At 42.3% G+C, this 14,371-nt stretch overlaps 1 protein-coding gene across 3 annotated transcripts; it reads right to left on the bottom strand.

Moving 5' to 3' along the window:
• Nucleotides 1-1,706: 1,706 nt before the first annotated feature.
• ubtf (upstream binding transcription factor) lies at nucleotides 1,707-13,872 on the bottom strand. 3 transcript variants are annotated; one of them, XM_012878810.3, is made up of 21 exons: nucleotides 12,407-13,869; nucleotides 9,837-9,895; nucleotides 9,399-9,571; nucleotides 9,236-9,319; nucleotides 8,988-9,143; nucleotides 8,823-8,887; nucleotides 8,587-8,713; nucleotides 8,396-8,506; nucleotides 8,183-8,316; nucleotides 7,954-8,095; nucleotides 7,820-7,861; nucleotides 7,601-7,711; nucleotides 7,348-7,503; nucleotides 7,105-7,251; nucleotides 6,907-7,017; nucleotides 6,221-6,309; nucleotides 5,947-6,136; nucleotides 5,810-5,857; nucleotides 5,673-5,726; nucleotides 4,458-4,577; nucleotides 1,707-4,379 (listed from the first exon to the last, which is right to left on the bottom strand). In XM_012878810.3, exons 2-21 carry the CDS (start codon nucleotides 9,871-9,873, stop codon nucleotides 4,254-4,256), a joined length of 2,223 nt encoding a protein of 740 aa, XP_012734264.2. In that variant the 5' UTR covers nucleotides 9,874-9,895; nucleotides 12,407-13,869; the 3' UTR covers nucleotides 1,707-4,253. The 3 variants fall into 3 exon arrangements, with proteins under 3 accessions (XP_012734264.2, XP_021180347.2, XP_012734265.2); XM_021324672.2 differs by having other exon boundaries at nucleotides 4,254-4,379; nucleotides 12,113-13,872; XM_012878811.3 differs by having other exon boundaries at nucleotides 4,254-4,379; nucleotides 13,115-13,871.
• Nucleotides 13,873-14,371: the final 499 nt, after the last annotated feature.

The raw sequence follows: 14,371 nt of genomic DNA, 5'->3' as shown, positions 1-14,371 counted from the left end.
TATACTACTCATAAACAAATGGTGTGTTACACATATCAAAATATTTTGATAATAAAAGGGACAATCTTTTTAAGAAAAAGTTTTTTTTTGTATCAATATTTACATGTATAACTATTTTGGTTTATATATAAATGTCCCTAATGGACATTTAACACTTGTAATTATTATTTTATCCATTCCTGAGCTTGACTATCATGCATTTCTAATTGTTAAACATGAAAATAAACAAACCTTTTGTTCCCCAAAAAGTTATGAAGCCAAAATGTTGCTCCAAAGAAAAAAGAAAAAAAAAATCACTCATATATTATATTGTACAAACATGAAAATTAAATTGTTTAAACAATATAATTTTGAGGTTAAAACATCATAAATTTTATTGTTGCTGCACACTAGATTGTTTACCTTGTAACATGATAAAGTTTATGGCGGTGCAGATCAGGGACTGTGAAAACCCCTCCTAGAGGAGCTTATTAGGTTCTACTTCATGCTTGGATTGAGCCATGGGGAGATTTTGTTGCTTGCACCTTGGATTCTACTGTGCATAAAAAGGGAGCTTAAACCACACGGGGCTAAACAGAAGGAAGAATTTGTCTGATTTGACTGAGGTGGAAGCATTTTTCATTGATCAACTGAAAGGACAAGGCTCGCCCTGTGGATGCGAACTGAACCGGGTTATATTGTACCACAACGTTGTGGAACATTTAGATCTGGACCCATAAAGGATTGAGCACAAAAAAAAGGGATTGGCCAGAAATTACCCCAAATTAATGTGGACTCTTTACACCCATGACAAACGGAAGCCTTCTGAATGTGTCGACAGAGCAATCGATGTCCTTTCTATCAAAAAAATATTTGTTCCAACCATTTTTTTTTTTTAAATGCTTGCACAATAGATCACCACATTCATACCTCATATGTTAAGAATGTGAAGCTTTTATTATTATACATATTTATAGTAATAACTTATATTGTAGTAACATAGCAAATTGCACAACCATGAAAAGTGTAGTCTTCATGCTCCACCGTGCCCAGCGCTATGCCACCATAGCTGCCAAAGTTATGTTTTATTCCTTTTTCATCTGCCGCTGATTTGTTACACTGCAAAAACAGAACTAAAAATAAGTAAAATGTTCTAAAAATTAGTGTATTTGTCCTTAATTTAAGCAGCTAAATAAGACTATTTGGAAATGGAATAAGATTTTCCCACTTAAAATAGGAACAATTCATCTCCATCATCTTATTTCAAGTCCAGGATGTCTCATTATCTTATTTTAGCGGTCAAAATACTCATTCCATTGGCAGATTATCCATTTTACCTACTCAAATCAAGGATAAATACACTAACTTTAATAACATTTTACTTATTTTTAGATCCATTTTTGCAGTGTACTTTATTTTGAAAGTTCCATCCATCTGCTTCCTCTTTAAACTGCCACTCTTATCAGACATCAACAACAGATGAGCTGATCTGGTATCAGCTGGTTGAGTCTGAGAAGCTCAATTAGACTATAAGCCTTAATCAATAGCCATGTGTTTGCTTACCATTCTGAAATAGGAACAGCTTTAGTTTTCAGCCGATAAGAAGCACGTTTAATATGAGCTATGACCTTATTTTCAAATAAAAGCTCAAACAAGAGAAAGGACAAGGTTTGTCTCAAACAATGCATGTCCCTGCCCAGCCACTCATTCATGAGGACAATAAACTCTTTTAAGGATAATCTTCTTTATTTGCCCAAATACTTGAACTACAAGGACATAAGAGCATCCTCCGCTATATAAAACATCAAATCCTGTCAAATGATCAGCAGTACAAACTTGTAAAGCTTCGCCGTCTTACAGCTCTCTAGAAACCAAAGCAGGGGGAGAGAAGAAACAAGTAAAACGGGTGACCTGAAACTAAAAACTCTTCTCCCGTGAGCGGAAGACTCACCGGCCCTGGAAGTCACAGAGGAGTTTTTTTTTTTTTTTACGAAATTAAAGAACTAACAAAACAAAACGCACTCAATACAAAAAAAACTGTATTTACAGGAAAATTACATTTTTTTTTTTTTTTACCCTAAGTCTTCAGGTAACTCATCTCCTCCCAGCGACTCCCTTTTTCTGTCAGTCACTCTTTTCCCCTCCCCCAAGGTATTTAAATAGCCCAAACTGGTTCTGGTTTCAGTCTGAGAGTCAGTGGAAACACACTCCATCACGTACTGATCAACAACAGAGTAATCAGAATAAAAATGCTGGAAGGTTTGTCATTAATCCATAATTAGGCGAATAATGACAAACAGGGGGGGGGAGGCTGGGAACCAAAAACTGAATATGTACATTCATGGTGTTGGTGCGATGCCCCCAGACAGGCACGGATATGCGCGCTGTAGTCACATCTCGCTTTGTGAGAGAACGGCGAACATTAAAGCAAAAGAGAAACGCACGCACGCATCGTCCTATGTACACAGTAATGCGTGCGTGCTCACAAACTCAGAAGGACAGATTTACATTAAGTGCACACTTTTTGGGAGGGGGAGGGGGGGGCATAAGACAAAAAACAAAACCATTGCAGCCACTAAAAACAAAAACAACAGAGAAAATGGAAAAATATGAAAAAGTTGAATCCATTCGGGTCCTCAGCAGACCACAAATGCTGTAAGTCTTTAAACAAAATACAAAAAAAAAAAAAAAAACACGTATGTATTTTGCTTTAAAAAAAAAAGCTAAAAATTAAACGTGGACAACTTCAAAATGGCTGCAGAGTTTAACACCATTTCTCCCTTTGAGGTCCAGACAAACTGCTGAAACGCCGTTGAGCTTCAACCAGAACTGCTTTAAGACTGAAACGGATCCTATGAGACGCGCGGGGCGGCTGACGGACCTACCCGAATGTCTACGCACGCGCAAAATTATTCGATTCCGACACCGAAACGGGTACAAACTGTGTAAGAAAGGCCTGCAGATTACAGTGAGAGTGAAAATAAAGAAACTTTAACCTTTCAGGTCCCGAGTGAACACAGAATTTCAGATGTTTAACCTTTTTGGTGTATATCATATGGTTAGGTACGATTGTAACAGTAGTAAAATTCCAATATTTGGAGCCCAGTGGGTTTACTCAAAATGACACTAATCATTTTTTTCCTCCAAAGAACAGAAAAGCTGGTCAAGTCGTCTTTTGATTTGACCAAACATGCACAGAGCTGGTCAGCTGGTATCAGAAGGAGGTGATTGCTGTAATGCCAATAAGGAGTTTTTTTTTTTCCACTGAATGTAAAAAAAAAAAAAAAAAAAAAAACATAATAATTTAACAAGCTTTTTTTTTTGCGTTAAAATGTAAATAAAATCTAATTTTTCTTCTAGTCCAAACATCAGCACCAAACTGGGTAGCTTGATGGAAACAGCTCTAAATCTTGCAGGGGGTGTGAATAAGCTGCGGCCCAACCGGACGTCCGCTCTGACCCACTGTGAAATGACGGAGACGCGTTGAGTGGAGCGCGGGGGAATGTTTAGGGACAACAGGGGGAGGGGGGAAGGGGGGAAACACGAGAACACGTAAAAACGACTTCCAGCGGCAAAAACACATTCATTAATGGCTTGACTTTGCTTTTTTTTTTTCTCCTTTACTCCTGAAAAAATACCACTTTTTCTAAGAACCAAATCATAAAATCTACATCAGTTGAAAATACAGGACAGGACAACAACGCCCCGTGAAAATGAAAAAAAAAACAACAACAAAAAAAAAAGTTAAAGGAAACATTCTAAAGAGTGCAATTTATCAGTGCCCTGCACATGCGCTCTGCCCCCCTCGTCCTGAAGTGATCCACCAAACTGTGTTCTTTGGCTCTGAAGCCCGTTTACAACTTCCTCCTCAGATTAAAAAAAAAAAAATATATATCACTGGAGGGAAACTGATTACCTGATACATTTCACTATAGAGCCTAAAAAAAATAACCAAACTCAGAGAAGAAATGTTTATGGCATCGCCAACCCAGTGGGATGCTGTTTTTGGTACAACGTCAGCTGTGAGGTGATCGTCACACCCGGGAGGGAATTGGACTGATTTCAGGGCCAGGGTTCCTTCTTGAGAACTTTTCTTGTTTTTTTGTTTTTAAACCACAGCAGCAACGTAAATTGGTTGTGGGATGGAGAAGCGATGGAGGTGGGGGGGGGGGGTGGGGGCTCCCTCCAGTGGGAGGGCAGCAGGGTTGGCACAGTGGCAGAGCTCCCTGGACTCTTGGCTCAGCTCAGCGCTGCTTAGTTCATCTCCGCTCCGTTCAGTCCGAGTCCGAGTCCGACGAGTCGGCCGAGTTGGACTCGCTGCTGCTGTCGTCGTCCGATTTGTTTTCTTTGTCGTCCACCTCGTCATCGTCGTCGTCGTCATCGTCATCATCTTCGTCGTTCTTTAGACAAAAGAAAAAATGAATTAATTACGTGTTTTTTTTGATCGATATTCTTAAGCAACGGGAGACGTTGCTCACATCATCGTCGTCGTCGTCTTCGTCCTCGCTGGATGAGTCTGCTTCAGAGGAAGCCTTCTGCTCGTCGTCGTCATCATCGTCATCATCGTCATCATCGTCGTCGTCATCTTCTTCCGTGTCCTGTCACAAAGCAGGTTTTCAGGAAAGGGAGGCGACACGTGAGCACAAAAACGAGCGTCCTGACTCTGAATCATTTAAGGAGTCATCACCTGGAATTTGGACTTTTTCCGAACTAAAATTTGAGGTTAAAACCTTCCAGAAAACCAGGAGTGTGAAAGTGACATTTTTTTTTGTGTGGGTTCGTTGTACAAACCAGGAAAACCCACAAGAGGGAGCTTTTGGTTCTGCTCCTAGAATTACGGTCACTCGTGTGTAACTTTTTACCGAGGTTCTCTCTTCTCTGGTCGCATGAAGCCGCAAGTCAAATCCTCGTGCGAAGCCTCGCGACAAATAAAAAGGTTTATGAAAAAAGTGTCCTAATGAGTTTTGTTTAAAACATTTCCCCCTAAGAACGACTACCGTATTTTCCGGACTATAAGTCGCAGTTTTTTTTTTTTTTCATAGTTTGGCCGGGGGTGCGACTTATGTGTGAAATTATTACACATTTTTACCGGTATATCATTACACCTGTTATTTTCACTCCAAACCGCTAGAGGGCGCGCTAGGCCTGTGGTGAATCAGACGTAAGCGACGTAGAAGCGGAAGTGCTGCATCTTCTACCTCCGGAGTTAACAGAGTTATTTGAAAGTGACACCGAGGATGAAGATTTCACTGGATTTTAGTTATTTGGAGTGACACGGACGCTTTGGTTAACTTTTTCGCACGTTATTTATGCTATAGTTATCTGAGTAGCTTTTAATATGTTGTGTTAACATACCAGGCACGTTCTCAGTTGTGTCATGTAGCGTAAGCTAAACGTACAATTATTCAGCCTCCGTTCATTGCCTTTCAAGATGACATGTCTGTTCTTGATGTTGTATATTATCAAATAAATTTCCCCCAAAAATGTGTCTTATACTCCAGTGCGACTTATATATGTTTTTTCCTTCTTTATTATGCATTATTTATTATGCATTTTATGGCTTGTGCGACTTGTACTCCGGAGCGACTTATAGTCCGGAAAATACGGTAAACATGAATTTAAAGACATTTCCAGAAGGATAGTATATGTAAAACGCCAGGTGACGACTCCGTTAGATGAGCTCCAGTACTCACAGATTTCTTAAACTTTGCCTTGGCGGCTGCTGGTTTTGCTGGATTTCTCCTTTTCTGCGAACCAAATAAATAGACGAATAAATTCAGCTGTTCAAAGCAAAGCGGGAACCTTGATGGCAGGAGAGTTAAAGGCTTACTTGTGAATTGTACTCTCTGTAAGTATTCCGTTCTTGTGAAGACAAGCTCTGTTGGCAGATCAAAATGTACGCAAGTTAAAAACCGCCCTGAAAACAAATGTTCCTACACGGAATCGCTTTAAGAAGCGGCTCCTTACAGCGAGCCACTGCTCCAGGAGGACTTTGTACTGCCTCTGCTTCTCCTCGGCGATCTTCTTGTAGCGCTCCTTGTCCTTCAGCGGCAGCCTCTGCCACCGGCTGCCGATCTCAGCCATCCGCTCCTTCATGGGGAGGTGGTTCAGCTCCCCGTTGGACAGCATCTCCTGGGAGAACTTCTGGTATCCGTTCCTAGCGAGCCAGATTTCCGTTTAGCTTTCAGAATAGTTTCATGGTATTCCGTCAAAGCGGAAAATTGTCAGGTGGCGAACTTACGATGGCGGCTTCTTGGGTTCCCCTTCGAACTTCATCTTCTTCACGGGCGCTACTACATTAGCAGGAGACCGCATCTCACACAGATCTCTCTGTTAACGACAGATAAGTGGGTTAGCTCTCAGAAGCACTTCAGATCCACCAACTTAAACCTTTTGACACTTTCAGGTTTAAACTTTAATGTCTCTAATTGGGATTTCCCCCCAGATGGAGCTCTGCTTTACTAATTGATGCTACCATTGTCTAACTCGCCTTTCAAGGAACACCGCTAATTAATTTATGGGTTTTTAGTTGTTTCGTTCTTAGAGGATGAAACTAACAGTGTCAGATGTTTAAAATGTGTGGCATTTTATAACCAAATGCCGTTCTAAAACTCTCCACATTATCCCTGACTTGTTTTTTTCTTAATGTCATAATGTCAGAGGCCTTCGCAGATTAAGTCTGACACAGAACGGCCGTTTACTCATGAGTAATGAAAGTAGACGTGTGGACTGGATTTCATTCAGGAGCATCCGAGTAAGGTCAGAGCAGAATAAATCTGCAGGACACACTTCAAATAAAATAAAAACCTATCAATTTCCAACTACTTTGTGTTTTTATTTTTTAACCAACTAAAATCCAGAAGAACTACAGCTTATTGGCACAGGAGGGGCTCTATGGATGTTAGAAATTAAGCTTTATGATCTTACTTCATATCTTTTCTGGTCTTCTGCAGCTTTTTTGATCCACATTATTTTCTCCTTTTTCTCCATGGTGCTCCACGCCGTCTCCATCGCTTTATGTGCTTTTGGTCGATCGTTCTGCAAAGAGAAGCGGCTCGTTTAAATCCCACTAAAGACAAGCGATAGCTAGATGGTTGCCTCTCTGAAGCCAGGAGTGGAGCGTACCTTAAATCTGGCCAGATAGTCCCCGATAACGCTCTGCTGCCAGATATCTTGAGCCGTTTTGGGCGGATCCGGCAGATGACCCCTTTCCTCCCTCTCCTTCTTCACAGACTCTGCTTTCAGAAGGGCCTCCACGCGTTTATACTTTTCCTAAAAAAACAAAGAGAACAAGACCCCCAGGATATGTTACTGCTACGACTCATTAAGGCATTTCTTTGTAGCCGTGTCACGTAGCGGACAAATCACCTTCTTCTTGTCGGGCAGCTCGTTCCACATGCGAGCCAGGAGTCTGGTGAGCTCGCTGTCAGGGAGGTCCGGTCGCTCCTGCTGCAGCTTGGTCCGTTTCTCCTCAGCGAATATGAACATGGCAGAGATGGGCCGTTTGGGCTTCTCCGTACTCACCTAAAAAAACCATAGAAGATAAAAACCAGATAAAAATGAGACCCGACAGTTTCAGAAGAGAAAAAATTAATAGTACTGACTTGAAAACCAGCCTCACCTTTGCTTTAGCAATTTTCTTTTTAGAGGCCGGGCTGCTGGCGGCGTTGTTCTTCTTGATGCCGATCTTGTCCTCCCCCAGAACTCGCTGCTGCTCCTTTTCTGGCAGAGTCTAAAACAACAAAAGCAAATTACGATCTCTGTCAGCCAAACCCAAAACGGGCCGGAGACGCTTTTGCATACACAAAAGTAACTGAAGCAAAACACCCGAGGAACTTACACTGAGAAATCTGTTCATCTCGACTTCGTACTCCTTCTTCCTCTGGATGGGAGAAAACAAAACGGATCAGATAACCAGAAGCTGCTAACGCCCCCCCCCCACCCCCCCCTCCTCCATGAGCGCCGCAGACTGACCTGTTCGCAGCGTTTCTGGTAGGCATCCTTCTCGTTCTGCTTCAGGAGCTTCCACCGCTGGCTGCACATCACCATGCGCTCTGTGCTCGGAACGTCCTTCATGCTCGACATCAGCTCGGCGCAGAACATCGAGTAACCGTTTCTGTGAACGTTCAGAAGGTGAAGTCTGAGTTAGTGGGTGACGGCGGCGGCGGTCTGGGCCTGACAGCGTTTTGGGGCAGGGTCTTACGGCGGGGGTTTGTCGGGCCGCCCGTCCGACTTGTCTTTGAGGTGCCGCTCTGCCTTGGTGAGGGTGGACTTAGCGAAGTTCCCCTGGGTCATGTTGAGCTCTGGGTGCTGTTGGATGTACTCCCGCATCGCTTCCTAGAAAAGCCAAGAGTAAAACTAAAGACCCAAACGACTGTGCAGACGCTGCATGTGGGAACGACCGAACTGAGCGCACCTCGTATAGTTTCTGCTGCTCCAAGGACTTGCTGATCCATTTGAGCCTCTTTTTGTCAGACAGCTGCGTCCACTGCTTGCCGAGGCTGTCCTTGATGTCTTTGGTGGTCGCCTGGAGGAGAGACACACGAGGTCAACACCTCTGGGAAGAGCCGGTGACCATCAAACCGGGCTTTAGATCCTCAGACTTACGTCAGGGTGAGTCTTTAGGAAGGCTTTCTTTTCATGGTTGTACCACAGCTGCTGGGGCGTCTTGGGCTTTTCCGGCACGTTCGAACCTTTCTTGGTCATGCTCTCCATGAGGTCTGGATGCTCTTCCCTGTTTGCATCACAAGCAGGAATTCAGGAGGAGTTTTTAATCTAATAACAGATTAACAGATTATCACCTCGACAAATATAATCAAATAAACTGGGTTCATAATTCTTGCCTGAACTTCATCATGCTTTGCACAAACGTCTCCTTATCACGCAAGAAGTCCTCCACATACTTTTTCTGTGGCAACGAAAAGGAAACAGGGTTTTGTTTCAAGTAAACCAACAAGTTTGAGAGTGAAAATAATATTTTTAAACTAATTTTCTCGTTTTTCACAGACCTTCTTTTTGTCAGGGAGCTCTCTGTACTTCTTGGAGAGGATCTTTGTGAGATCCAAGTTGCTCATTTCAGGGTGCAACTTCGCATATTTGGCCCTCTTTTCCATGAAGAAACGGAAATATGGAGTCAAAGGCTTCTTGGGGAAATCTGGGTGTTTCTGTTTTTAGACCAGGTAAAAGAAAAAAAAAGGTCAGGATCCATGGCTGGGTAACTGTCCATTTGTTATGTGAAATATTTACTGTAACTCACCTTTAACTTCTTGCCTTTATAAGGGTTCTTGATGTAGTCCTGGGCATCTACTATCAGCTCTGTTAGGGTTCTGAATTTACGGATCTTTTTTTGGACATAAAACATACACGGATTAGCTCTAAATACGGTCTCCTTTGAACATCGTGGTTGGAAATAGGCTCACCTCTTTTGAGACTTCCTGCCATTTCTGCTTGCACATCTCTGCTGTGTAGGAATTGAAGGCGACCTTCTGCCAGTCCAGGTGGGACTCGGAGGTTTTGTATTTCGTCAGATCTTTCGGAGGCAGAGCCACTTTCATGCCATCTAGAAGTCTTAGGAGGTCGTCCTGCGCCCAAACTATGAACACATCAGAAAATAAAGAACAGAAACACATTAAAAGTCAGTTAATCAAATTTAACAATAGTTTCCTAAACACTTCTGTGTCTAACCTTGCCAAAAGAAAGTATTTAATAAACATTACAGGAATTAGGGATTCTCTTAAATCATACATTTGGAGGAATATTTTTGATTAGGTAAACTGAGATGAAGTAAAGAGATGGGGAAGAAAAAGGCCATTTCCTTGCAGAAACTTAAAAAAAAAAAATAATAATAATAATCATACCTTGGTCCTGGGCCACCACCTCCATTTCTCCATTCATTTGTGAATATAGCGTCTCGAATCTGCAAATAATATCAAGATGTTATCCAACACACCTCATGATTCGTCTGAATATTTCTCACTCTTTTATTTAGGACACTTCTGGTGCTCAGCTACAATTATTAACTGTATCTTTACTTGAAACATGCATGTAAAAACCAAAATACTCAAAATTTGGTGAAAACTTCTGTTAAATATAGTAAGAAGTAGTCTAGAAAATATGAATAGTGCATGAGAATCTGTTTACTGGGCTTCTTAGAGATTTTTCAGGTCCACATTCTATACTTTTATAGACTAAAATACGCCTTTCTCCCTTTATATGTAGCATAGTTTATGTCCAATGGATTAACTGCAAATTTTTTTTTGTAAAACAAAACAACTAAAGTGGGGATAGGAAACAGATGCATGGATCACTTTCGTCTATAATCTCCATAATATTATAGACGAACAGGTGGATGGCCAAAATGATAAATAACTTATTAAAGTGATACTAGAAGGGTTCTTTTTGCATTGTGTTTATGTATTTTAGCATTCAGTTATCATCTTTTATCTGTACAGCACTTTGGTCAACCCCGGTTGTTTTAAATGTGCTTTATAAATAAAGTTTGAGTTGAGTTGAGTTCATTTAGGCAATGGGAATAGTCTGGGGGGGAAAAATTGTATTCATGCTTCTTTCCAAACTCACCCAAACCTGGGGTGTCAGGATGTGTAAGTACAACAATTTAGATCAAACTTTCTTCAGGGATTCATGTTTATTTCTTAAAGGAAATCATTGTGATAAAAGGATTTGGATTTTTTTATGTGAATAAATAGCTAAATAAATAAAAAATAATAATAAAAAGATAAACGTTTTAGTGCTTCCTGTGTAGGACCTCTGGAATCAAACTTTAGAGAAAAATCCAAAAAAATTGTTAAATCAATTATTCAAGTTTTAATTTTTTTATAAATATATATATATATATAACTTTAAAAGGTTGATCAAGATGTGTGAACTCGTGGCTTAGGAAGGGAACCGTATTTCTTTGTGAACGTAAATCTGCCTCGGCATGATGTTCATTACGCCGCCCCTAAAACGTTTACGCTCCATGGTGAGACACGGGCGATTGCTTGTGACGGCTTCAAATCTCAAATAACAAGCGGAGGGCTTTAAACTAGCACAACTAGCTGCGACAACAGGAGTCTCAGCCGATCGGGTTTTTCTTCTCCTTCTCCCGAACCGGAATTTGGCGAATTAGCACTGTGCTTATTCCACAACAAAAGTACCGCGGAACGCACAGCAGCGACCATTTTCTCCCTCGGTCCGCTCGGTAATGGAGGATTTTTTTTCTGTCGGAGCGGAGGTTTCTTTTCTTTTTTTTGTGTGTGTGTGTGGTTCGGTTGTTGTTGGGGAGGATCCACGGAAAGAGGAAGCGAATAGACGTGGACAGACAGGCAGCTGTAGGCGACCAGCTGACCACGGACTGGGGGGGATCTGCTTTCGGTCTCCGTAGAGGCAGGAATGGTGGCCTGGAAGCACTGCAGCCAAATGCGCCACTCGGAAGAGGCGCCTCCTAACCGCCGGACGCGGATCTAGCTCCGCCATGCGAACCCCCCCTGTTTTTAAACCGTTTCTTTCTGTTAACCTCCGATTAAAGAAAAAAGGGGCACATAGGAGCGAGGGGTGATCAAAATAATATTCATGTGAGGCGAATATGAGCGTTTTGGTGCATTTTGACTAGTTCTGGGTCGCGTTTAAGCGTTTCATGGCGGATCTGCGGAGCAAAACGGAGAGCATTCTTCAGCGAGGCGTAGCCGAGCTGTGCTTCCATGATGGCGGATGCTCGTTGTTCGTCGTGTCCTTGATGGCCGCAGCGACCCAGCTGTGTGAAAAGCTACCTCCAGCCCACGTTTCTGCTCGCCCAGAAACGAATTTTATTCAAACGCCGCCGTCGAGTTTCGCTAATTTCAACCAAAAAAAAAAATCCAACATATGGATGTTTAAAAGACAAAAAAACAACAAAAAAATAAAATAATGAACCAACGGACAGGACTAAAGGCAGCTTACTAGTTAAAAAACACAATGACCTACAAATTCATCTTTATTTAAAAAGTAGTTTTAAAATAAATTACTGTAATTTAATCAGGTTATTGTGTTTTTCAGATGATGATTTGGGTCACATTATCTGTTTACAATTTTTTTTTAAATCAGTTCTCCTTATATCTTGCAGAATTGTGGACAAACTAGACCGACATTAGCTAACCTTTTTTTTCGGCTGAAACGACCAGTGCAAGCCGCAGGAAGAGACGAGAAAAATCCAAACACTGGAACGGCGAGACGGCACGACGTTTACCCCTTAATTTTTGTCGCTAATAATCCAAAATAATAATCGCAGATTAGAAAAGAATTGCACGAAAAACACGGAACCTAAACGGTGGGTCGCGTCTCGAACGGGGACGCCGGGGACCCGAGTCCGAGCAGCCTCTCCTGGCGCGACAAAAAAACAGCTCCGGGTCCGCCATGCTTCGGCCCCGCTCCGCTGTGAGAGCAAACCTACCGTGACAAGGTCCAATGGCGCACTGCAAACACTGAAAACGGAGCTCAGAGCTAAAGCCGGGGCGTTGCAGACTCCCTTCCCTTACATCCGAAAAGCGCATAAGCGAGCAGGAGAAGGCGGGTTCTTCGAGCTCGGTCGTCGCTGGCGGTTCTGGGGCTACATTCGGTGAGAGAGTGAGGGGGAGAGGGAGGGCGAGTCACTGTACGGTGAGATATTAAACCGAGATCCCTGATGGCTGGCCGAGAGAGGCGGCGAGCTGTTCCGCCAGCAGCCGCATGGAGGTCTCGGCGCTGAAACCGCCGCTTTTTTTTTTCTTTTTTTTAACCCCACGCAAAAGAACAACCATTACATCACAAATTGCTGAGTTTCGATACAAACACTTTGCCTAAAGCGGTCCTCTGGTTTCATTTTTTTTTCTCCGGGGAGGGGGGCAACATAAACGGATGGTCTTGCAAGCACGGTTCTTCCCCCGCTGTTCGGGATAAGTGATTCGGGTATGGCCGACGTCGTCTGTACCCTTCCGCAACGGTCGGTCCGTTTCGCTGCTACAAAGAGACTACCGAGCGAGGGGCGTTTAAACGACAACCAGACCCCCTAAACTAACTGTTTATATGTATATTTTTTATTTTTATTGAGCATTTTACGGGCCTGGTCGCGCGCTCCTTCGCAGTTTAAACGGAAAACCGACCGAGGTTCGTGGTGCCCTACCTGTCTCGTGAGCCTCAGCGTCGCTGTGGAGGAAGAAGGGGAGGGTTGAACTATCGCCAGCACTGCGCCGTCGATGCTGGGCTCCAGTCCCCGCAGAGACGGTCCTTCCCCCACGCCTCCATCTCACTCGCAGCAGTCTCCCTCCACTCACCGCGCAGCAGCAGCAGCTCTTCCCCTCTCCATCCAACCATTTCTCTACGCCGACTCGACACCATTTTTTTTTTTTGGTTCAGTTTATTTTTGCGGCGGCGGGCAACCGAGCACGATTATGTTCGCTCCCCGAGGCCGAGCCTGTTACGTCTCCCGAGCCGAAGTTTTGCACCGCGGATGCTTTTTTTTTTTTTTTTTTTGTAGCTGGGGAAACTCCGGGTGTCACGAATAGCAAAGTTGGAACTCTTGTTCTTTCATTTAATACGATAATTTAAAATAAAAATAAGTTTTTTAATTAAATTTGTAATCAGCGTTTATTTTTCTTCTAAGAAGTCTTGATTCCTGAGCGCAAGCGGTTTCCACCAGCTCCAAATGTGTTTTACTGAATTGTTTGACAGCTTCATTTTGGCCCGATGTGTTTTTTTTTTTCTTTTCAACTCCACCTCGTGTGTTTGTGGGCGGAAACCCCGGCCGTCCAATCCAGTCAGTCCGATTCAGCGAAAACAAATGACTTTCAGGCACTCGGCCTTGTTAAACTTTGCTAGGTTCACTTGCTGTCGGACAAAATAATGATCTCACATTAGTAAGGAAAAATACCTCATGCTTTGCTGAAAGTAGAGCATTAAAAATGTAATTTCCCCCTGTTCATCATTCAGATTAAATATTTTAGATATTTTTCTCTTTTTCTTGTCTTTATAAATATGTTTTCTTTTACTATTATACGTTCAATAAATCCAAAAACTCAACATTTAAATAATTTTTATTGCGTTTTGTTTGGCAAAGTTTTCATTTTAAATTGAAAATGTTTCATTATGGTCACAGAATATTAAAGTATCAGTAAAATTCAACGAAATGTTCACACCATTATTTCAGAAAGCCTTCTGACTGATACTTTCTAAAAAGCAGGTTACTGTTGGAAATAAATCCTGCTTACTGAATTTGATTTAAAAATAAGTGAATAAGCAGCAGTTTGATTAACTGTGTGAGTGAATAATTGTTGCTATATGGCCACTATTCAGTTTAAATAGAGAGTGGCGCAGGTTTACTTGATGTCCTTGAAGGCACCATTTATCATTGTGGTGTCTTTAAACTCATTTTCAATATACT

Source organism: Fundulus heteroclitus, chromosome 16, assembly GCF_011125445.2.
Source record: "Fundulus heteroclitus isolate FHET01 chromosome 16, MU-UCD_Fhet_4.1, whole genome shotgun sequence".
Taxonomy (NCBI): Eukaryota; Metazoa; Chordata; class Actinopteri; order Cyprinodontiformes; family Fundulidae; genus Fundulus; species Fundulus heteroclitus.
The sequence above is the reverse complement of the archived record's forward strand: the minus strand, read 5'-3'. Positions and strand labels throughout refer to the sequence as shown.